The sequence below is a fragment of the Martes martes genome (genome assembly GCF_963455335.1).
Source record: "Martes martes genome assembly, chromosome: 8".
Lineage (NCBI taxonomy): Eukaryota > Metazoa > Chordata > Mammalia > Carnivora > Mustelidae > Martes > Martes martes.
In genome coordinates, this window is record NC_137895.1 from 58,817,367 (window position 1) to 58,841,830 (window position 24,464).

The 24,464-nt window shown below is 38.3% G+C and overlaps 1 protein-coding gene across 1 annotated transcript in view; it reads right to left on the bottom strand.

The window, feature by feature from the left end:
• The window catches only part of SLC15A5 (solute carrier family 15 member 5), a gene marked incomplete at both ends in the record, with an annotated part of 80,727 nt that overhangs the window by 20,499 nt on the left and 35,764 nt on the right, over positions 1-24,464 (bottom strand). Inside the window, 2 exons of the mRNA XM_080811030.1 lie at positions 3,511-3,639; positions 14,593-14,781. Coding sequence (XP_080667156.1) covers positions 3,511-3,639; positions 14,593-14,781 — 318 coding nt within the window. The remainder of the gene's footprint in view (positions 1-3,510; positions 3,640-14,592; positions 14,782-24,464) is intronic.

Consider the following 24,464-nt stretch of genomic DNA (forward strand, 5'->3'; position numbering starts at 1 on the left):
TGTGCACATCTAGTTTTGGGTAGACTAGATGGCCTCTGATGTTAACATCCAATTGTAAGATTCTAATTTACTGGGTGTCCGTTTCGGCAGCACGTATACTAAAATTGGAAGGATACAGAGAAGATTTGCATGGCTCCAGTGCAAGGATGACATGCAAATTTGTGAAGATTTCCATATTTTTTAAGCACTGGATATTATATGCAACTGATGAATTATTGAACTCTACATCTGAAACTAATGATGTATTACATGTTGGCTAATTGAATTTAAATTTTAAAAAAAAAGATTCTAACTTATCGGGAGAAGACTTAATGTAACACAATATTATCATGAACACCACCACCACCACCAACAAAAAGCTTTAAAAGAATAAGTAAATTGAAATAATAAGTAGTAATTTAAATGGTGTTCTCTTGAATACAAGTTCACAGAGCATTCCACTCAGAACCATGTGGCTAAGATGTCCTCACCATTTGTCCTTGGTGAACTCCAAGTCATATAGACTTTTATTTATCAGTCTTTTATTATATTTAGAATATTATCAGTAATATCCAACATGCAGACCCCCATCCGAGGAGGTTGTTTTTCAGAACTAACAACTGTCATTAAAAAAGCCCTCACACTGGGGCACCTGGGTGGCTCAGTGGGTTAAAGCCTCTGCCTTCTGCTCAGGTCATGATCTCAGGGTCCATGGATTGAGCCCCACATTGGGCTCTCTGGTCAGCGGGGAGCCTGCTTCCCCCTCTCTCTCTGCCTGCCTCTCTGCCTACTTGTGATCTCTCTCTCTGTCAAATAAATAAATAAAATCTTAAAAAAAAAATAGCCCTCACACTGTGACTCGTAATAGCTGTTGGTGTATTAAAAACAATATTGACATTGGTTTCAGAATACTGAAAGGGTCAGATCTCTCTCAGATACTAGTTGTGATGACATGACCACTTTGCTTTTTTTTTTTTCTGTTTTGATGACGTTTCAAAAATAAGGATAACATTGCCTTTATATGATCATTGTAATAAATGCAATAATGTAAGTAAGAGTACCTATCATTCTCATGAAAAATGTAGGTTTTCAATGAAGTGGATGACATGAATAATTGTGTGTAATAGAGAATTTGCCTGACCTTTGTCCTGGGTCCTGTTTGGTAAACACTAAACCCATTGAGTTTCCTGAGTAATTGGAATGCCTTTGTTATACAGGGTGGGCCCCTCCAGCCCCACCTGATGGTTAATACTAATGAAATGACACAGAAGGTGCCCGGCCAGCCAGGAATACCAAGCCCAGGATTAGAGGGTTGAGGCTTTGTGCCATGCAATAGCCCCACTCTGGAGCAAAGAGGCCGGAGACTATGTTCAATCACATGGCCAATGGTGCAATCAATCCTGCGTACATCATTAAACCTCAATGAAAATTCCACATCCTGAAGTTCAAGGAAGCTACCCTGGTTGGCCATATTCTGCATACTGTGACACACTGGTGCACCAGCTGGCCACTGCATGCTTGAAAAAAGTTTCGCTTTTGGAACCTTCTTAGACCTTGTTCTGACTTGTATTTTTTTGCCACCATAATTATAATTATATAATTATAAATATAATTATAAAGCTGTAATCATAAGTACTGTGCTTTCCTGAGTTCTGTGAGTCATTCTAGCAAATTGTCAAACAGAAGGGGGTCTGTGAGGACCTCCACATTTACAGCCAGCTTATCAGAAATGACGGCCGTCCTGGGGAACCTCTGAACTTGTGGCTAATGATTCAAGTGAGCACAGTCTTGTGAAGCTCGGTCTAACTGGGTATGTTCCTCAAACATACATAGGAAAAAAGTAGATTTATATAAAAGATAAGCTGATAGTAATATTTGACTTTGTAGTTCTTCTAGAATTTGTCAAATATGGTTTGATTATAGACATTCTTAAAAGCAAATTTTCAGGGCACCTGGGTGGCTAAGTTGGTTAAGTGTCTGCCTTTGGCTCAGGTCATGATCCCAGGGTCCTGGGACAGAGTCCTGTATCTGGCTCCCTGCTCAGTAGTGCACTCTCACTCTCTCTCTTTCTCTCAAATAAATAAAATCTTTAAAAAAAAAAAAAAAGCAAAATTTCAGAAACATCTTCATTGAGTACTATTGAAGAAAATAAACATATGCTGAACACAAAAGATGTTTAGGTAGAGATATAGGTAAGACTTTTCCTGGTTATCCTATAAAACTCTTAATACCAGTGCTTTGTTCCTTGTTTATACATAAACAATCTAACCACCAGAGCAGTCAACAACTTGCTGCTGTTCACAGAGTTATTATGACAGTTTGAATTTTCATCCTGTGAGAGATGGAACCATATCTCACAAATTCCACGTAGGACAGAGCCCGGTATTGCAGTACACGCTTGTTCCACTTTCTCAGTTAACCAAGACAAGGGCAATAATTCATCTTATTAATAATCAATCAAGGATTGTACGTTTGTTCCCTAGAATGCCACTCTACCTATCATCAAATTTATCCTTCTTAATTTTACTTCTTCCTTATGCCCCTGGAAATTTTGTGAGGATTTGGGAGTGTTTATTTCCTTGTTATGGTATCCCCACTGTCCACCGTGGTCCCTGGAACAGAGTGGTCATCCATAAAGGTTTTTTGAATGTAGATAGTGTTAAAGGGAGTTTCTCATTCGTAGAAGTTAATTTTTCCATACTGTGAAAGTATGTAAATTAAATTTGTTACAGGAGATCCCAAACCAACACTTTCTTTACATTATTTTAAGTGCACAACTGTAAATACCTTTGAAAGTAGAGAACCAGCTTGTAGTATTTTCATAAAATAAGCGAAAGTAAATTAAAAAAAAAGATGTTAAGCCATGTTAACATCTTAGAACAAATAAAGGAAAAAGCTTGTGGATTTAAAATACAGCCAGAGACATTTCACCGTGACATCTAATCATTGTCATTCTGTTGATTTTTCTGTCAGCACATGTATGAGTAGTATTTTTTTGTGTGAATTTTTCAGATGGGATGTATCTCCTGATCAATTACTATGGGAAAATTTTTTCAAGACCATTTGCTATTCAATTCAGTTTCTTTTGGTTTGCATAGACATGATTTCTGGAAAATCACAGGGAAAAAAGATCATCCATAGACCCCATTCACCTACATTTCCATAGGACTTACCTTTCCTGAAGATTATCTCTGCCAGTTATGAGGCATTATTGAATATGACCTCACTGAAAGATCTAATAAGAATACAATGACTGATTCGTTCTAAAATACACTAAAGAAAGACAGCAGACAGGGTCTCATGAGAAGTGACATTCTGTAATTACCTCTTCCTATCAAAAGAAAAACAATTCCCAGAAATTAATGAATACAGCAAGAGTCTATTTCCTATCTTAATTCTATCTTAATTGCAAAAGTGGATCAATTAAAAAAAGACTACACTGGCAAAGCCCTTCTTTTAAGATTTTGTCTCCCAATTCTCTAGTCATCAAATCAATATATATATGTAAGCATACCATGAACCTATTTTTACCTTCTGAGATGACATATACCATCTCCACCAGCAACGCCCCCATGAAACAACCAAATCCATTGAATAGTGTCAAAAAGTTCATAGAGGTTCCTCTGATGGTACTTGGAACAAATCTGTATATTACAGAGACTGAAAGGAAAAGAGAAAGTAAAAATTTAGAACACTCTCTGTGAAATACTTCCATAGAATATTCAAATTAGTATTGATCATACCTCAAAGAAAGCTTACTGATAAAGGCAAAATTAGGGTTGGACTTCGTTAAAGTTACTATAGTAAGGCATACTATGATGTTACAATTCACATGTGTCTAAAAGGAGTAAAATATGGCAAAACATACTCTTTAACAGCTACAAGGAAAGTTTAATTACTTGGTGGTTTGTGTCCCAATATATTCACTCAAATTTCACCCCGATGTGAATACTTCTTACTAATTTTGGAGTGAGGTGAGGCTTGTACTAGGTAATATGACAATCTAGTAATAAGGTCTATGATCCTGTGATTTTACATAAATCATTAGTTTCCCTCTAGAAAACTTGAATTTATCATGTAAAGTCAGCATGGAGGCTAAGAGGATGTTCTGGAATGAGACAAGATTTTGCTAAAATCCCAGGTCAACTATTTACTACCTCTGCAATTTTAAGTAAGTTATTTAAACTTTCCAAGCCTCAGTGTTCCTCTCCACAAAATGGGAATAATGTCATCATTCACTTGCAGGGGTGCTGTGGCTCTTACTTGCTATAATGTATATGTAATATTATAATGTATGTAAAATGCTCACTTGTAGGTATTGAATCAGGTTGGCTATTTTTAACAGTAATAATCTTACCAAGTCACATGGTTCCTAATTAGCAAAGTCCCTTACATGCATTTAAATTATCCTATTTAAGGAGAGGTTACCTAAAGAGAGACTGTAGCTTAAGCTTTGGGTCTCAGAAAAGGTTATCTTCCTTCCCCCAGGTCATTGTTGGGGTAATGGTGGCAAAAGGTTGAAAAAAAATCAAGAAGGAAATCTTTTTTTTTTTTTAATTTCAGTTACAAATAACTTTTTTGAACAGACTCTTAATTATAGAGAACAAACTGGTGGTTACCAGAGGGAAGGGCTGAGGGAATGGGTGAAATAGGTGATGGGGATTAGAGGGTGCACCTGTGATGAGCACCAGGTGAGGTATGAACTCACTCAATCACTGTTTAAACACTTGAAACTAATATAATATTATGTGTATATTAAGTAACTGAAATTCAAATAAACACTTAAACTCCTCCCCCAACATGTGCACCCGAATGTTTGCAGCAATGTCCACAATAGCCTATGTGACTATGGAAATAGCCTAATAGACTATGGAAAGAACCTAGATGTCCATCAACAGATGAATGGATAAAGAAGATGTGGTGTATATATATACAATGGAATATTATGCAGCCATCAAAACCCAAAATCTTGCCATTTGCAATGACGTGGATGGAACTAGAGGATGTTATGCTGAGCAAAATAAGTCAATTAGAGGAAGACAATTTTCATATGTTCTCTCTTATATGAGGAATTTGAGAGGCAGGATGGGGGGCCATGGAGGGTAAGAAGGGAAAAAAATGAAACAAGATGGGACTGGGGAGGGAGACAAACCATAAAAGACTCTTAATCTCAGGAAACAAACTGAGGGTTGCAGGGGATTTGGGAGGGAGGGATGGGGTGACTGGGTGATGGACATTGGGGAGGGTATGTACTATGTTGAGTGCTATGAATTGTGTAAGACTGATGATTCACAGACCTGTACCCCTGGAGCAAATAATACATTATATGTTAATTAAAAAAAGCCCTCCCAAATTTTTCTGGTATCAGACATAGATGAAAATGAGTATGGGGGCCCCTGGGTGGCTCAGTGGGTTAAAGCCTCTGCCTTCGGCTCAGGTCATGATCTCGGGGTCCTGGGATCCAGCCCCGCATCGGGCTCTCTGCTCAGCAGGGAGCCTGCTTCCGCCTGCCTCTCTGCATACTTGTGATCTCTCTCTCTGTCAAATAAATAAATAAAATCTTTAAAAAAAAAAAGAAAATGAGTATATCTGATTTTGTACATATGATATTAACTATATTAAAATATGCATGGCAACCTTGGGGTACATGCTAAAATATTTACAACATTTATCATACTATGATATCTGGGATTTGTTTCAAAATTTTACAACGAGGAGGAAGAGAGTGTGCAAGTGAGGGTGGAGATGAGACAAGTTTGGCTGGCTTGAAAATTATTGAAGCTAGAATGTGAATACACAGGAGTTTATTGCACTAATCGCTCTCTTTTGTATTATGTGTGGTGAAAAATTAGAAGGAAATACATAAAATAACAGGAACAGTGTTAGCTTTGAGTGGTTGAATTATTGGATTTTTAATTTTGCTTCTCCTTACTCTTTTGTACTTTGCAAATTTGTCTACAGTGAGAGATCATAAATAAACATTAAAATTCATTTAAAAAAGAAAAGTGGTGATAGAAAACCAATATACTGGAGAGGCTAAAAACCTCTAGTTTCCTTTTCTTTTTTTTCTTCTCCTCCTTTTTTTTTTTTTTTTTTTTTTTTGTAGATAGGGGAGGGACAGAAGGAGAAGGAGAGAGAGAGAATCTCAAACAAGCTTCATGCCCTGCACGAAGCCCAGCTCCGGGCTCCATCTCATGACCCTGAGATCATGACCTGAACGCACAAGAGTTGGACACTTAACTGACTGAGCCACCCAGGTGCCCCTTAGTTTTCTTTTCTAGAAAGAGATCTTATTATCTCCTCCCTTCTCTTTCAGGAAAACATCAGCCCTGGTTTACGTCCCTTTTCCCCCAGAAAAACTGCATTTGTTTGGCCCTTTTGAATTAACTTACCAATACATCCTATAAATGTATTCATGCACTTTCCTAGCATTCATTTAATATTTCTGTTTTGGTTTCTGCATGTCCTACACATGTTTTTATTTCTCCTCCAATAAACGTTCAGAGGAGTCCCTATCTGTGCTTCAGCAAATGGACTGCGTGCTGAGGCCGAGCACACCATGGGCTCAGGCACTGGGGTATCTTTCCAGGATTTTCCACTCTGGGAGGGCAGAGCAGAGAGACATGTTGCGACGCTAAGGGCAGTGTTAACAGGTTCTTAATACCACAAATACTTATTGGAAGTGAAGATAATGATGGTGATAAATAAAACACTGTGGAGAAGGGCTTCAAGTATCAGCGGCAAGGGCCCATGGGTGCCACTGCTCTCTTGTGGAGTGCAAATCACCCTGCAGGAGCCTGAGGCCAAGCTCACAAGTTTTTGTGGTTTCTGGTTTTTGTTTTTGTTTTTTTTTCTGGAAGATCTGGAGGACCATATAAGAGAAATGCTGAAGAGGCTTTGGGAAGAAATGATTCACTGTTATAAAAAGGATTTGGCTTATGAACTCTCCTTTCTATAAATATGAGGAGACAAACAATGGGCAGAAAGACTAAGTAGGCCGATTTCTTTCACTGAGAAAAAGCAGAACGTACAAGCCCATTATTACTCTGCTAGTTAATTATTAATCCTATGCTTTTCTCTTGCTAGAACTTCTGGTGCGGTATATAATTCATGAACACACTTTGCCAGCTCTCTGCCTGCTGGTTAATCTCTCTTTGGTGTCATTTTAGTCGTTTTGAAAGCCTCCGGTTCCCTTTTAGAGAACTTAGCTTTTCAAGTCCTCGGATCTCCATTTTCAGGCACCGACTTGCATGTTCTGATCTCTTTCGACTTTAGTGATCATCAACCTGATTTTTTAGGCTCTGTGGTACTTCTTTTTGCACATAATAGCAGAGATAGTATCCACAAGTCTGCCACTATCCCCAAATTCTCATTTTACCGTGAAGACACAGTAAAAAATATTCGGTACGTGTGAAAGCTGGTCTTGCCAAGGAGAGCTGAAATGTGCCTCCAGGTGGAGGCTGGTTAGTGTTTGCAAAGATGCCCCATCACAGCATCTGTGGAATCTACAGACTGTGGGGCTGTAACCACTTTCCTGAGGCCCCTGGTGCTGGGGACTCATTGCCGAAATTTCTTTTACTCCAATCGCTCATCAACCGTTTGGTGGCTTATTATGTTTGGTGAGAAGTTATTTCGAACATGTGTAAGAGAAGTATCTCTGTCCCAGAAAATGGAACTTTATCCTATTAGCCATTTTCAGATCATCATTCCTTCCTCATCCCTAAAAAGCTTTGGCTTATTGTTTCTGATTATATCAATATTATTCGGTGGCATCACCTAATACTTCTCTTTTGTGCAGTCATCTGTCAACCTCTAGGACATTTTCCCCTATTATTCGAAGTCATCAGCTCCTCTCACCTTTTCACATTCTCCAGTTCTAGTCCTGCCTTAGTCCCTGGCAATTTTATCAAATACAGAGATCACCCTTCAAAACTTCCATTCTGCTAGATCTTGGTTTCTCAGTTCCTTGACCTTCTTTCTAATGTCCTCATCCTCCACTCTGCCTTAGCCATTCATTACCACGGTCACACCCTGAAACCTGTCCCTCAGCCCAGGAGTTGGTGAACTACCTACCATCAGGTGAGGTTTGGCCCACTACCTGTTTATAAATAAAGTTTTATTGGAACACAGCAACACCCATTCATTAGATATGCCTATGATGGCTCATACACTACAATGACAGTTGAGTAATTGTAACAGGGACTGGATGGTGTGAAAAGCCTAACTATTTACAATCTGACACTTTTCAGAAAAAGCTTGCCAACCTATGCCCTAGGCCAGTAATTGTAAGCATCCCATAATCTCAACTTTGTGCACCCACCTCTGACTATGACCTTCTGTCTTCCCAGTTTACTGTCTGCTATTCAATCACAAAAATGCTTAGGCTCCTTTAGGATCTCCACTCCATCGCTCTGCTCCTTTTGTTATTCTTACCTCTTTCACGCCTTTATATTCCTTCTACTCTTTTTAGCCAACTTAAATTCCGTGGTTCATTGTTATGATCATATTCTTTCACATGTCCTCATTCCCTTGCCTTTCACTTGCTTTTTGGAGACTCATTGGCCCAACAATTCACTCCCTGCCATCTCTGCTCCTAGATCCATGCAATCTAATGTTTCTAGAAGAAAAACACGTAACCATAACCATGTTGACCAACTCATCTTAAATTCCTGACCACAAATCTCAAATGGTCTCCTAATGCTCCCTGGCAATTTCTATAACTCCCGAGTTCATTCACTCTCTCATTGTCTTAGACAACAATTTCTTACCTCTCCCTTCTCCTCACACCCCCCAACTCTATCCTCCCATCCTCACCAGAGCTCATGGCCTGACACCCTGCTTCACTGAAAATAATCAGTCAGCCAGCAGAGAATTTCCACAGGAATCTCCTCACCTACTTATGCACCCATGAGTTTCCACCTCTACGCACTCTGCTCTCCACATTGTTACCATTGATAAACCATCCTGGCTTCTATCTAAAGCCATATTCTCAACTTGCAAATGAGATCTCAAACTCTCTCCTTGCAGTAATTTCCCCCTTCCTAATACCATCGATTTTCCCTTTTTTTAAAAAAATTTCCCTCTCATTTGAATCATTCCCACCAACATGCTGTATGATGCCATTATCTTTCTTTCCTCAAACACAAAAACTTGTTCTTAACCCCATTCCTTTGTCAGTTACTGTCCCATTTCTTTGCTCTCTTTTGCTGCAAAATTCTTAAGATGAATTATCTATAATTCTCTTCCCATTATCCCTTAAACTCATTCTAAACAGGCTTTTCTGCATTCCCATATCCCACACAAGAAAGCTCTTTTCCAAACCACTAGTAACTGCCAAATTGCTCAACCCAATGGTCAATTCTCAGTCCTCATCTTGTTTGACATATTAGCAGCATTTGACATGGATGAACACTCCTTCCTCCTTGATAGCATTTCTTCATGTGGTAAGATATTGCTCTCTTGGTTTTGCTTTTTCTTGCTTCTTTTCTCTCTTCTTTGCAGATTTCTCATCTTCTTTTAATGTCTTAATGATGATATGCTTCAGGGTTGAGTTCTTGAACCCTTTTCTTTGTCTACACTGACTCCCAGTGTACCCTGACTCCCTTGGTGATCTCAACTAGTCCCATTGCTTTAAATCCATTGATATGCTTATGACTCTCAAATTTGCATAGATCTCTTAGCTCAATATGAGAATACAGACTTGGATATTCAATTCCCTATTTGCCATTTCAATCTGACATCTTATTCATGTCCAAAATGAAACTGGTGATTTCCCTAAACCTTATTCCCCCTGTAGCCTTTTGTCTCTCTGTAGATGGCAACTGCAACTTTCCAGGTGCTCAGGCCATAAACTCAGATGTAAGCCTTCTCTTTTTCTCATACCTTATTGTTCCTTCTTCAGAATAGTATTCTTACCACCTACACTGCTACTCTCCTGGTCGGAGGCACTCATTTTTTCCCTTAGTTCATCTATCTTCTATCCTTTTCCTTATTGTAGTATATTTGTAATCTCTCCTTTTCTTCAGGGTAGTATGTTCTAGACAGCAGAGAGGTTTCTTTAAAAGTATGAGTAATGTCATGTCATTCCTTTTCCCATTTCACTCAGAGCCCAAGTCAGAGTCTTTACAACAGCCACTCTGACTCATCTCTTACTAGTTTCTCTCTTCCTTACTCTCCTCCAGCTGCACGAGACTCCTTACCCTTCATTGCCAGATACACTCTCATCTCTGCATTTAATGACTCCCTTGCTAACAGTAATGTTCTTTCCAGATATCCTTGTGGCTGACTCTCTCAACTTTTTCAAGTCTTTGTGTAACTATTATTTCTCATTGAGGTGTATCCTAGTCCATCTTTCTCCCTTTCGTAGAAGGTAGGTTCTACAATGGCAGAAATTTTCATCTATTTTTTTAAAATTGATTTACCTTAAGGTTCTAGAGTAGTGTTAGACATATTATAGATACCAACACAGTATTTTTTGAATAAATAAAACAAATATAGGTTATGAGATAGCAGGGGTATACAGTGCTATAATTAAGACATAATTTGAAAACTTTTCTGTGTGTGTGTGTGTGTGTGTGTGTGTGTATGTGTGTGTGTTGTTTTTTACTTGTAGATCATCTCCAAGTTATAACATGACTTAGTATGGTAAACAATGTCCACTGAAATTTGGAAAGTAATCCACTGTGCTTCCTTGCTCAATGCCATCAACGTAGGACATTGTCGGTAATTTGAGTGATATATTTTTATTGTACTCACATAGAAATAGCTATAGATTTTATTAATTAATTTGTTTATTCAGTATATTTATGTCGTCTGCTCTGTACAGGCACTTTTAAGGAAGGAAGAACAGTAGAACATAAGGATGGTCAATAAGGATAAGAATCTTGACGTTAACACAGCACATTCTCATAGTGAGAGGCAGGCAGTAAACATACACATAGAAATAAGATAATTGCAGGTTCTGGCACGTGCTATTAGAAAAAATGGAAGAGGGTAATGGAGTGAAAGTGATAGGATCACCTGGACAACCTCTCTGAAGAGATAATCTATGAGAAAATTTGATGTTGAGAAGAAGCCAGACACTTTAAAACAGAGGAAAGGGGATTCTAGGTAGAGAGAAGAGCAAACACAAAGGCCTCGGGGTGAAAATAAGTTTGACTCTTTAGAAACACGGAATGAAGATCATTAAATTTCTAATGGAGTGGTCAGAGGAAATAATGTTATAAAATGTAGTTGGAGCAGTACAAGAGGCCAAACCATGTACAGTCTTATTCACCATTTAAGGAATTTATCTTCAAAATCCTATTGAGAAATTTGAAGCAGGGGAATGGTAGGAATTCTTTTGGAAAGAGCATGATGGCTGTTTTGGAGCATAGACTCCTGGGGCATGAGAGGAAGCAGGGAGACAAGTTAGGAGGCTCTGACAGAATTAGTGAGATAACTAGTGTAGACTAGTGGAGAGCAAAGAAGATAGTGAGACATGGTGAGATTTAGATTATATTTCAGAGTAAAGACTAAGTCTTGCTGTTGGATTGGAGATGAGAAGTAAGGGAAAAAAAAGGATTGGGGGGGAGGGCACCTGGGTGGCTCAGTTGGTTAAGTGTCTGCCTTTGGCTCAGGTCATAATCCCAGGGTCCTGGGATTGAGTCCTGCATCGGGCTCACTGCTCAGTGGGGAGCCTGCTTCTCCCTCTCCTCCCCACTCGTGCTCTCTCTTGCTATCTCTGTCTCTGTCTCTCTCTCAAACAAATATATAAAATTTTTTAAAAAGGGGGGGATTTAGGATGACTCACGTGAGAAAGATACAATTTTCTTCACACTACCAGGTCCCTGGTGTTCAGCTTATGGTAGGTATGGTAGAAAGAGCTATGAGCAGGATATATGTGCTTGAGTCCTGAGTCTTGCCCTATTCATTCATATGAAAGATTAGAATACTAATACTAGCAGCACACATTACAGTTGCTAATTATTGAGTGCTGTCCATATACTGATACTCTGCCTTTTCCTCTCCATAAAACATTTCACTTAGTCCTGATAACAAACATTCCACATTTTATAGATGATGAGAAAGGCTCAGAAGTGTGGAATAATTTATCTAGAGTCACACATTTAGTCAATGGCAGAACTGGGTTTAAAGCCCTGGGTTTAAACTCATATTTGTCTGACTTAGATATTAACCACTATGCTGTACTGCCTCCCAGAAGAGTAATTCTGTTTGTTTGTTTTTTTGTTTGTTTAGTAATTCTTCAATTTACAGTTCAAAATACCCTTCACATGTTGTCATTTAATTCTCAAGGAGTAGTCCCCATTCCCATTGATTCTTACATTGCTGCTGTGATATAAGGAAGAATTTTAATTATTTCCTTTTTAAAAGATCAGAAAAGTGAAGCTTAGAGGTTGCATGAATTCTCAAGGTCACAAATGTAGTAAGTGACAAAGCTGGGAATCAAAACAAAGTCTTCTGGTCCCTATCCCATGATCTACAATAGCAGATAAGACAATTGACTTAGTTGGATGTTGATTTCCTCGTGGGTAAATCAGTGAAGGGTAGACTAAGTGGTTTATATTACATAATCTGCCTTTTTAATAGTCTATGGTTGTAAATACCTTGCTGGCTTTTGTCTCCCATCCAAGTACTAACCAGGCCCGACCCTGCTTAGCTGCCGAGATCAAATGAGATCGGGCACGTTCAGGGTGGTATGGCCGTAGACCCTTGCTGGCTTTTGTATGTTGAACCACTATTGCTAAACTGTCTGGGAATTTCCTGATTGCACTCCCTCATCACCCTCATTACTGTTACCTTGCTTCACTTCTAGCCTACAAAATTTTGACAATTTTCTGGAAACCACATCAAGGAAGTCACAAACATTTGTGCAATGGCATTCTTTTATAGTTCTTCTGTATTTCTTGTAGTGTCAAACAGTGATAGGCCCATCTTAGAATCTCATAACACAACTTATTTATATAAAATGAATTGAGTGGAATGATTTAAAATTATAAAAAGAAGTCTAATACAGGGGTACCTGGTGGCTCAGTCAGGTAAGTGTCCCACTCTTGATTTTGGCTCAGGTCATGATCTCAGGGTTGGGAGATGGAGGCCTGAGTCAAGCTCCTCACTCAGCAGGAAGTCTGCTTAAGATTCTCTCTCTCTCAAAAATGAATAAATCTTTTTTTTAAAGTTTTTTTTTTTTTCTGTAAAAGATTTTATTTATTTATTTCAGAGAGAGTGAAAGAGAGAGCATGAGCTGGGGGGAGGAGCACAGGGAGTGAGAGAAGCAGACTCCCCGCTGAGCAGGAAGCTGATGCAGGACTTGATCCTGGGACTCTGGGATCATGACCTGAGCCAAAGGCAGATGCTTAACTGACTGAGCTACCCAGATGCCTCAAATAAATAAATCTTAACAAAAAAAAGAGGTTTAATAGACATATATAGTTATAATTCCATAGATTTTTTTTTTCTTTTTTTATTTTTGAAAGGCAGACTGCCACATGCAGCCCCTCATTTGGATGTGTCTGGAGTCTTGGAAACTTGACTACCCTACATTCTCCTACAGATGATGCTGAGAGTTTGTTTGGTGGTTCTACCATGGGAATGTAGCTACTCATGTACCTTGACTGAAGAATGTTCCTTCTCTATGGAGTAAGTCATCTTTTTCCACCTCGTGTGCCACTTTGGGAGGGATGCACATGGAGTGGTGAGGGAGGAAGGGGACACATGTCTAGTCAACCAGATCAGCCGAATCAACCCTCTAAAGGTTGTGTGCTGGTTGATAGAGTGGAAGAGATAGTAGAAGTAGGAAGATAGGAAGTTAAAAAATAATCTCGATAAAATATATTGAGTTACAATCAGGGCTCCCACTGCAGGGAAATATAAAGAAGGTAAAAAATAAGATGCAATAGATTACACTGATAAATACACACACACACACACACACACACACACACACACACACTGTTGTATTGCAAGAAGTCACTGAACTATCTTGATGAATTTTAAAATGGCTGGTTTAATTAATATCAGCAATCTAGATAATCCAGAAAACCCTTGATATTTAATAAAGTTATTTTGAACCTGTCTTATGAAACACAAGTGATCACACTTAATTTAGTGTAACTTAATTTAAAGACAATGAGTTATCTGGAAAATTGGCTCAAATTTTCATTTCATTTGCATGTTTATATACTCTCAGGGTACATTATAAATGTCACTTTTGAAGGGAGTATATATGTGAGTTTATCTGTGAGTGAGAAGGCAGGAGGCAGGAAGAAGAAAGAGAGGAGAGCTTTTATCTGGGTATATTGGACTTGTCTTCTAGGTTTTAGCAGTTTTTTCCTCCTGTTGTGTATTTGACCAAATAGTTACTGCCTTTAACTAAGTTCATAAATCTTTCTTTCCATCTACATTGAGGTAGAATTAATAATTTTTCTGTATCTGGCAGAGGAATGAAGAGAAATTAAACATTTTTGTTTTTTTAAATGAGGGTGATAAATAGGCTTGTTCTGAAGCACTGTGGGAAATCTCCAGGGAGTGAATAGGTCGCCAACCGCTTGAGGTGATGTGTTCTGTGTAAAGACTTGGTGTGTTCTTACATGAAGTGATGAAATCATTACTCACAGGCTGGGCTGACCAGTGTTTCAGCCACTCCAAGTAAAACATACTGAAGAGCCAGGTGGAAACAGGGCATGGAAGAAACAGTGACGACTTTGCCTGAAAGAGGCTGCTCCACTGGAGGGAAGTGTTTTCTGTGTATTTCAAAGAATCCAGCTACCATCACAGACAATGCAGCAGAAAGATTTCCAGCGACTTAAGGAAAATAATGCAGAGAAAAAAAGAAAGAAAAAAGAGCCCCAAATCAGTGTAATAGTCCACGACATTTTTACACATTGACATTCGGAGATGTTTGCTCAATATTTTTTGCCCTGAGACTATCCAGATGCCAGCTAACTGTGTTATCTGACTATGCTGCTTTGACTTTGGTCTCTAAGAAATAGCTGCACTGACTCCCTATTTCCCGATTTACTGCTTAGAGGCCTCTGGAAAGTTAATCTCATGATCACTTTCCTCAGCTCTTAAGATGGGGTTAATAATGATTACCTTTGTAGGGTGACTATGAGATTTAAATAAGATACTGTACTGGTATTATTATAACAGCTCCTGATAGCAATAGGGAGCAATTATTGAAGATAAAGCCACAGTTTTGAATTTTTGTCCTCAGATAAATTATTTTTGATAACTTTTTAAGATTTATAGGAGTCAAAAATAGTTTGGGGGAAATTTAAAATAAAGTGATCTCTTCACAAGGTTTTTTTTTTTTTTAAGATTTTATTTATTTATTTGACAAACAGAGATCACAAGGAGGCAGAGAGGCAGGCAGAGAGACAGGAGGAAGCAGGCTCTCTGCCAAGTGGAGAGCCCAATGCGGGACTCGATCCCAGGACCCTGAGATCATGACCTGAGCCGAAGGCAGAAGCTTAACCCACTGAACCACCCTGGCACCCCTCTTCACAAGGTTTTAATCATTTAAAAATGGTTTGAAATAATCTGATTTATCAGTCCTCAGTTTTCCGATATTTCTCTGATCTTTGTAGAGCATTAAGGACTAGAAACTTTTGTTTAGAAAAAAAATTAGTAAAGGTGAATTAGCTAGATAAAGAGTATAAATGGAAGCAATTATTCAAAAAGTCATCTTGCTCTTCTTTCCCTTTTATTCTTGAGGAGTTATCTAGAAAATTTTGGTTGAAAATGAGTAAGGATTTTGCCATGATTTTGTTACAGCTTATATCCACTGCAACCATTACATTTCTCAATTTATCATTCATATTACTGGACTTAATCCCATTGTTAGAGCAGAGGCAAACTTGAGCTAGATGGAATTTACTTGAAATTTAGAGATAGTCACATTTTGCTAACTTGCATAAAATTTCAGATAAGGCAAAGCTTTCAATTCAAAAAAATCAATCTAATGTTTAAATAGCTTAGTGTTTGTTTTGGTTGATAGAGAAACCGGTAGGTAAATTTTTTGATTATATCTCAGTATTTAAATGTATCTGTAAGGTCTGTTCTTTACTGAGTCTCTAAGAAATAGAAGGTATAAAAAAGGGGGGGAAAATCTGAATAACAGATAATATAACAGATAATATAATAATAAAATAACAGATAATATAATATAATAACAAACATTTGAGGAATTTTTAAATTTATTTTTATTTGAAATTTGGTTCCAGGAAGGCTCATTCATTAGCGGGGTCAAGATTTTGGTTCTTTAAACAGCTTAAATAAAAAATCTAAGTTTCAATATTATCTACTTTTAAGATCACATTCATCACATAATTACATTGATTTAGATTACTTGGCACATTATAGACTCATCAGAAAAAGAGCTAATATGTCAATTCAATTTAGTATTTACTCTCTTCCTGTTTCATGCAAGGCAGTATGTTAGGCACAGTTGGAGATACAAGATTAAAAAATATCTGTTCTCAGTCATTGCAGACTTATATTCTATTGGGGAATCTAAGAAGAAGAACTTATTTCTAGCTGGGGAGGTGAGAGAAATAATTTTATGCTTTAAAGAAAGAAGGTAGGGGCACCTGGGTGACTCAGTGGGTTAAAGCCTCTGCCTTCGGCTCAGGTCATGATCCCAGGGTCCTGGGATCGAGCCCCACATTGGGCTCTCCACTCAGCGGGGAGCCTGCTTCTCCCTCTCCCTCTGCCTGCCTCTCTGCCTCCTTGTGATCTCTGTCTGTCAAATAAATAAATAAAATCTTAAAAAAAAAAAAAAAGAAAGAAAGGAGTACATATGAAGAGGTGAAGGCAGCATCACTGGCATGAGCAAAAGTACAGAGTTGTGGGGCGCCTGGGTGGCTCAGTGGGTTAAAGCCTCTGCCTTCGGCTCAGGTCATGATCCCAGGGTCCTGTGATCGAGCCCCGCATCAGGCTCTCTGCTCAGCAGGGAGCCTGCTTCCTCCTCTCTCTCTGCCTGCCTCTCTGCCTACTTGTGATCTCTCTCTGTCAAATAAATAAATAAAATCTTAAAAAAAAAAAAGTACAGTGTTGTGAAAGAATCAGACAGATCTTCAGAATAGTGAGAAACAATTTATTTGGGAATCAGGGGACAAGATAGATCATGAGAGGGATTTAATATATTTTTAAGGAATTTGTAAATTGCTCTGGAGGTAATGGAAACACTGAAGATTTGAGACACAAGTGAAATGATTAGAACTGTCATTTGGGATGATTAGTCTAAATCCTATGTGCTGGTTGATAGAATGGGAGAGAGAGTGGAAGTGGGAAGATAGTTAGGAAGTTAAAAAATAATCCTGATAAAGTATAATGGGGACTTAAGTTACAGTCATGGCTCCCAATTCCAGGAAACATAGAGAATAGAAACACGAGATGCAATAGATTCCACTGATAAAACCATAGCAAGAGCAAGGAGGAAGAAGATGTCAAAGTTGAGTATAAGTCCAGGTGACTGGAAAGATGGTAGTGCCAATAATATAAAGAAGATCCGTGATAGGGAGAAAATGAATTTGATTTTGAGTTGAGGTAGAGGCACAAAGATAATTTAAAGAGAAGCGCTCAGAAAACAGTTGAAAATGTGAATCATAGGTCAGAAGGTAGGTTGAGTCAAGAGATAAAGATTAATGAGTCATCTGTAAGGAATGGAAATTTAAGGTCAGGTGAAATAGAAAAAATGATGGGGAGTGAGGGAAGAGAACATTTCGGCAATGTTTTTAAACATATTTGCATTTGGTGTCAAGACAAAAGCTAACACCATGGAAAGAAAGGTCAGAAAGATAAGTAATCTCTAAGGGACAGTTTTAAAGAGGTGGTGACACAAAACAGAACTTTTGATCTCTCCCCTGCTTCCTCTTCACTCTTCCCCATCTCCTCCAGTACCTTCACCTACTCAAGGCAAAATCTGGGATCCTCTGTCTTTCCCTCATCTCCAAATATTAAGTTATCCAGATTCTACTTCAAAATATATTGTGAATTAACCTGCTTCACTTCATAGCCACTGCCATCATTCTAGTCCAAGTCATTACTATTATTATTTTTTAAAGATTTTATTTATTTATTTGACAGAGATCACAAGGAGGCAGACAGGCAGGCAGAGAGACAGGAGGAAGCAGGCTCCCTGCCAAGCAGAGAGCCCAATGCGGGACTCGATCCCAGGACCCTGAGATCATGACCTGAGCCGAAGGCAGAGGCTTTAACCCACTGAGCCACCCAGGCGCCCCAAGTCATTATTATTTTTAACCCAGGCTATGTGCAATAACATATTTAATGGCCTTCCTATTTTCACTCTTATGCACCTGTGCCCCCTTAAGCACCTAACAGTCAGGGAGATCTTATATAAATGCAAATTTGATGTTACTCTCCTGCTTAAATTCCGTCTATAGGTTTTTATACAATTAAGATGAAATCTCAAATCTTTAACGTGGCCTTTATGATCTTGCCTGTGCTTATCATCTCACTCTAATTGCTTGCTACTTTCTCCTCTCTGACCACTGTCAGACACATTTTTTTGTTTTTCTTGACTATCTTAAATTCGTTCTCACCTTAGAGCCTTTGCTCTGCTCTTCTGAAACATTTACCAGCCCACACTCGCCACTGATATTCAGTGTATTACTGGAAATCCTAGCCAGAACAATTAGGCAAGAAGAAGCAATAAAAGGTATCCAAACTCATCAAGTTGTGTACATTAAATATGTACAGATTTTGTAGATCAATCATATCTCAATAGAGTTTTTTTCTTTTTTTAAGAGACTTATTTGGGGGCACCTGGGTGGCTTAATTGGTTAAGTGACCAACTCTTGATTTGGCTCAAGTTATCATCTGAGGGTCGTGGATCCGAGCTCCATGCTGTGGGTGGAGCCTGCTTGGGATTTTCTCTCTTCCTCTCCCTCTGCCCCTCCCCTCAACTTGCTTACACGCAAGTGTGCTCTCCCTCTCTCTCTCCCCCCCAAAAAATTTTTAGAGAGACTTATTTGGATTATTTTAAGAGGGCCCAACCCCTATTCGAATTAATAGGCATTGAAATACAGATAAAATGAAGGAAAGGAAATTACATTTTAAAAATAAAAGAAAATTCCTCTGATTGAGAGAACAGTGAGAGTACCGTGAATAGTGCACTGGTTGAAAAGACCTTTACCAGGGCACAATAACATGGCATCTTAGAATAACATTGATAGGAAGAGTGCTCCAGCTAGGATAAGATGTCATAAACACAGAAAAGAGCATCTGAAGGGGACTGGGCTTTTCAACCGTCCTTCAAGTCTGTGGATCACAATCAGAGTAATAGCTTCAAAATTATGAAGAAAAATTATTGTCAACCCAGAATTCAATGTACAATCAATTAATCAAGTATAAGGGTAAAAAGATTTTCAATCATATAAATTCTTGGAAAATTATACTTTTCATATGCCCTTTCTTAGGAAGTTGCTAAAAAATAAATGATAATGAAAGAGGAAGTAAGTTAAGGAAGAGGAAGAGGTCGTTAAAGAGCTAACACAAAAGAGCACCACTCAGCTAGTCTAGAGGGCCATGGTCAAGACCCAAAAAGTCTTTAAAATCTCCCGAAGCAGAGGAGCCCCTAGTATATGACCTTACGTATTTTAGCACTGAGACAAAGCTAGTGATATTATGATGAAACTGGTAGAGCAGTTTGAAACTTAAAAAACAAACAATTTTTATTTTTTTAATTTTTTTAAAAGATTTTATTTATTTATTTGACAGAGAGAGATCACAGTAGACAGAGAGGCAGGCAGAGAGAGAGGGAGAGAGGGAAGCAGGCTCCCTGCTGAGCAGAGAGCCCGATGCGGGACTCGATCCCAGGACCCTGAGATCATGACCTGAGCCGAAGGCAGAGGCTTTAACCCACTGAGCCACCCAGCCACCCATCCGAAAAAAACAAACAATTTTTAAATAATTGAGAAAAATCACATACTTTTTAAGTACAGAAAATAAATTTTTATATGAGAAAATTGAATCAAATTCTTTGGTTTTGCCATGAGAGTGTATGTGTGCGTGTGTGAGAGAGAGAGAGAGAGAGAGAGAAAGAGAAATTGACTGCCAATTTAAATAATATTTCTATAATCATATTATTTAGTAGAATTAGATAAACAAAACCTAAAATTTGAAAATGATTTGCCTCTGGGAGGATGTCAGAGAAAGCCAGAGCTGGAGACCATTACTTACTATTGAAAGGCTTTCAGCATTATTTGTTTGCTAACGTAACATGTTTCCTGAATCTAAGATGAATTCAACTGTAAGAAGAAACATGTTTTTGTGTATCACTGAGAAAGTAAAAAAGAGTTGCCAATCCATTATAATATGTAACCCAATTTCAGAGATGAACTTCTACATACATATACTGTTGCTATTGAGCAAGTTATGCTCCTTTAAAATAATATGTTGAGGGGCACCTGGGTGGCTCAGTGGGTTAAGCCTCTGCCTTTGGCTCAGGTCATGATCTCAGGGTCCTGGAATGGAGTCCCGCATCGGGCTTTCTGCTCAGCGGAGAGCCTGCTTCCTCCTCCCTCTCTCTCTGCCTGCCTCTCTGCCTACTTGTGATCTCTCTCTGTCAAATAAATAAATAAAATCTTAAAAAAATATATATATGTTGAAGTCTTAATTCCCAATGTGACTATTTGAAGAGAGAGGTTTTAGAGAGGTAATTAAGGTTAAAAGAGGGCAGAAGGGTGAGGCCCTAATCTAAAAGGGCTAGTGTTCTTAAAGGAAGAGGAAAAGACACCAGGTCTGTGCACGCACGGAGGAAAAGCCATGAGGGGACCTAGCGAGAAGATGGCCGTCTGCAAGCCAAGAAGAAAAGCCTTAGGAAAAACCTAGTCTTCCTACATCTTGACCTTGGGCTTATACCACCCAAAACTGTGAGAAAACAATTTCTGTTGTTTGAGCCACCTAGTCTGTGGTATTCTGTTACGGCAGGCTGAGCAAACTGATGCAGGTATGTTTAGGCATTATGTAAAAATTAAGCTGTACAAATCGGACAAACTATATTCTCCATGATAATCATATGAACTCTAACAAAAGTGTTGAGGTAGGTAAGAATAAATTTTCAAACTTTCTTGTTTTAGAATTCGAATTCTGTGAGGGTCTCCTACGATGCCCTTTATCCTAATTAAGGCTAATTTAGATAAAAAAACATCATGTCCACCCCTTCTCCCCCTTTTTTTGGTTATCACCTTGTACTATGTAAACAAGGTTGTATTTTATTCTGAAAAGTTTATAGCATTAGAGGCAGTAGCTTAGACAAGATATCTGCAATTTTTTTCTGTAAAAGCCCAATAATGAACATTTTTGAGTTTGTGGGACAAAACGGCAAAATTTTGAAGATATGAAGGTAATTTATGCAACAAGAGATAGAATATGCTTCTACAAATTTTTTATGGATGAAATTCAAAATAATAATTTTGGGGAGGAAGTGTTGGAATTTCCCTTAACTGGTGTTTAAAGTTACTGCTTCTTATCCTCGGCTCAAGAGCAAATGTTCATCTGTGAAAATAATTCTTAGTTTGCCGAGGCAGTGTGAAAACAAATGGTGGGCCGGATTTGGCCCTGGCTTAGCCATCAGCTTTTAGTGCCTACTCCTGAATTGTAGCTCTGACTGGATAAGAAATAGTGGCAGTTTGTCCTGGGCTCCTGCTGCCTATTCACAGGCATGAAACATGACACAGCAGTCTCATGGCCTCTTTCTCTGTCCTCAATACTCAAAGCGTAGTTAGTCCCTGACCAGGTATCACCTGGGAGCTTGCTAGACCTGCAGAGTCTCCCGTGCCACCAGAGGACTGAATTCAGATCTGCATTGAAACAAGGAGCCTCAGAGATTCCTGGTACACATTAAACTTGAGAAGTACTACTCCAGCATAAAGCACTATGAGACCTAATCTAGCAAAATCCAATGAAAGACGGTTCTCCAGACAATTTCAAGTGAAGCACAAATATTTAACTCATTTACCCAGATATTTTAGGGCAAAGCATATTTTTACCTGAAGGATCTAGATAACTGCATTTGCTTTTTATTTGCTACTGCACTCTGATGCAAGTGAAAAATGACTTTCTTAAAATTCAAAACAAAGTTTGATTCCAACCTAAATTTAATCCATTCTGCTTTTATTCTTAACTCTATGAGATCATAACTCGTCCAAAGCAGAGCAGTTTATCAGAATGTATACATTTTAAACTCCTAGCAGATCTGTATTTACAAGATAAAGCACATGGTTCCAAAGGAGATATTATATTTGGATAAATAATGTATGTTTTAATATTGGCTGTATGGTTGTAGCCAAGAACATAAGAGTCTTCAAGCTCTTATAGTTCATTCTATTACCCTGCCATGTAATAATTTTCCCAATTAGACACAATGAAATAAAGGAAAGTCAGAATTTATTCAAACATTGCCACTTCATACTGAAGCAAAATCTAATCCTAAAAAATAGGTATGTTAAGATGCTTAACATATTGCTTAAATTTACTGACTGAGAAAACTATGGGTCTTTTTACAGGTAGTCTGATGTATGAGTCTCTGATATGTAACACAACTGTGCGAAAGAAATTCTCCTGAGCCATGATCCACGATTTTGGCCAATTCCCAGAATAGGAAATTTGCTCGTGTGAGAATACATGGGTGTCCATAAACCACTCTCACAGAGACAGCTATGATTTTATTGTCAGATGTATCTGCTGCCTTTGCAGAAGATATTACTTACCCGCTACTAGAATGGCATGCTTTTTACTTTTATTGTTCCTATTAGTGGTGTGTTCCTGTATTTGAACTGAGCTATTCCTATCCAGTCTTTTGTTTCTCTGTAGACCACCGGAACTCGTTTCCGGAGAGTCAGCTTCGGTTGGTGTTTTAATTTCTAATTATAGAGAAGGTAACTCATTTACATAGAGATCAAATAAACAAGTGTATCTTGCAGATACAATGATTGCTTCAGTTGGTGTACTAGCTGGTCTACTTTACCTCAAATTTAATCCGTTGTTGATGTCCACTTTAAAAATAAGAACTTGAGAACACTTACGGGCTTTTACGAAACAAAGGAACAATTGAATGAATGAATGATTCAGGCTAAATATTTACACATTTCTTCTTTTGGTATTTACAGTTCCTTCAATCAGGTATTTTCAGTGGGTGTGCACTGTGATTTTTTTGGAAAAAATGTATCAGTTCTAAAACTGTAATAACAAAAAAACTGGTTTTGTTAACATAATACTATTTTCTTTCTTTTTTCAAATTTTAATTTATTTATTTGACAGAGAGAGACAGCACAAGCAGGGTGAGGGAGAGGAGCAAAGGGAGAGGCAGAAACAGACCCCGCTGAGCAAGGAGCCTGATGCGGGGCTCCATCCCAGGACCCTGAGAGCCTGACCTGAGCCAAAGGCAGACGCTTAACTGACTGAGCCACTGGGGCACCCTAAAATAACCCTATTTTCAATGAAGGTGATTGGACCCCTGACTCAATTTTTAATTTATCCAACACTTTGGCTCGAATCAAGAAAGGAACTTTTTTTTTTTTAAAGAGTTATTTATTTATTAAAGAGAGAAAGTGAACACACAAGTGGAGGTAGGGGCAGAGGGAGAGAATCTTTAAGCAAACTTCACACTGAGTGTGGAGACCCAAGCAGGGCTCATTCTCATGTCCCATGAGATCATGATCTGAGCCAAACCAAGAATTGGCTGCTTAACTGACTGAACCCCCCGGGCGCCCTCAGAAAGGAATCTTTTATTACTGTCAATTATTAGAACAAGTACAGTTACTGGTAATGTAAAAAGTGACCAACACTTGGTTGTCACTTTATCGTAAAGGACTTGGGGTTAAAATTTGAATTTTCAAGTTTTTATTTTAAGGAGGAAGGTCTGGGAGATATTTAAATATACTTCATCCGCATTTCAATTTAAATGTTATTTAAAAGCCAAGATAATTGCTACCTACTGTGTTATACACTTCTGCTTTATGTAAGACTTAATAACAATCTTAATTAGGCTAATTTTAGTCAGATTAATACTTGTGTATGTCAGCATTAACTACTAAATACCACATACTACAGGATTTTAATTAACACTGAGGAAAAGAAATACTCCTACTATAAACATTTTTGAACTGGAAAAGGCTAATACAAAGTATGTCCAATTACAACAGAGGATAAATCACAATATCACTGATTTTAGATTTTAGGTGAATTAAGGTTGACTTTTAAACAGATAAATCTGCTCACATGTAATGTTAGGAAAATACAGTCTTGATACACAATTCTGAGCCTATCAAGCCTTTGCCTTTCACAGTTCTGGAAGGTTTGGAGATTCTTTATAGTTGGTACTGTGATATGCTTTTTGATTTCTTTAGGTGATAAAGTCAAGACTGTCATATCTTGAGTCAGAAACTCTTCTCTCGTTGCATTGTTTATGAGCTAGACAGAAAAAGTAAGTTTCTTTTTTCCTTTATTAAATTTCTGGTTTG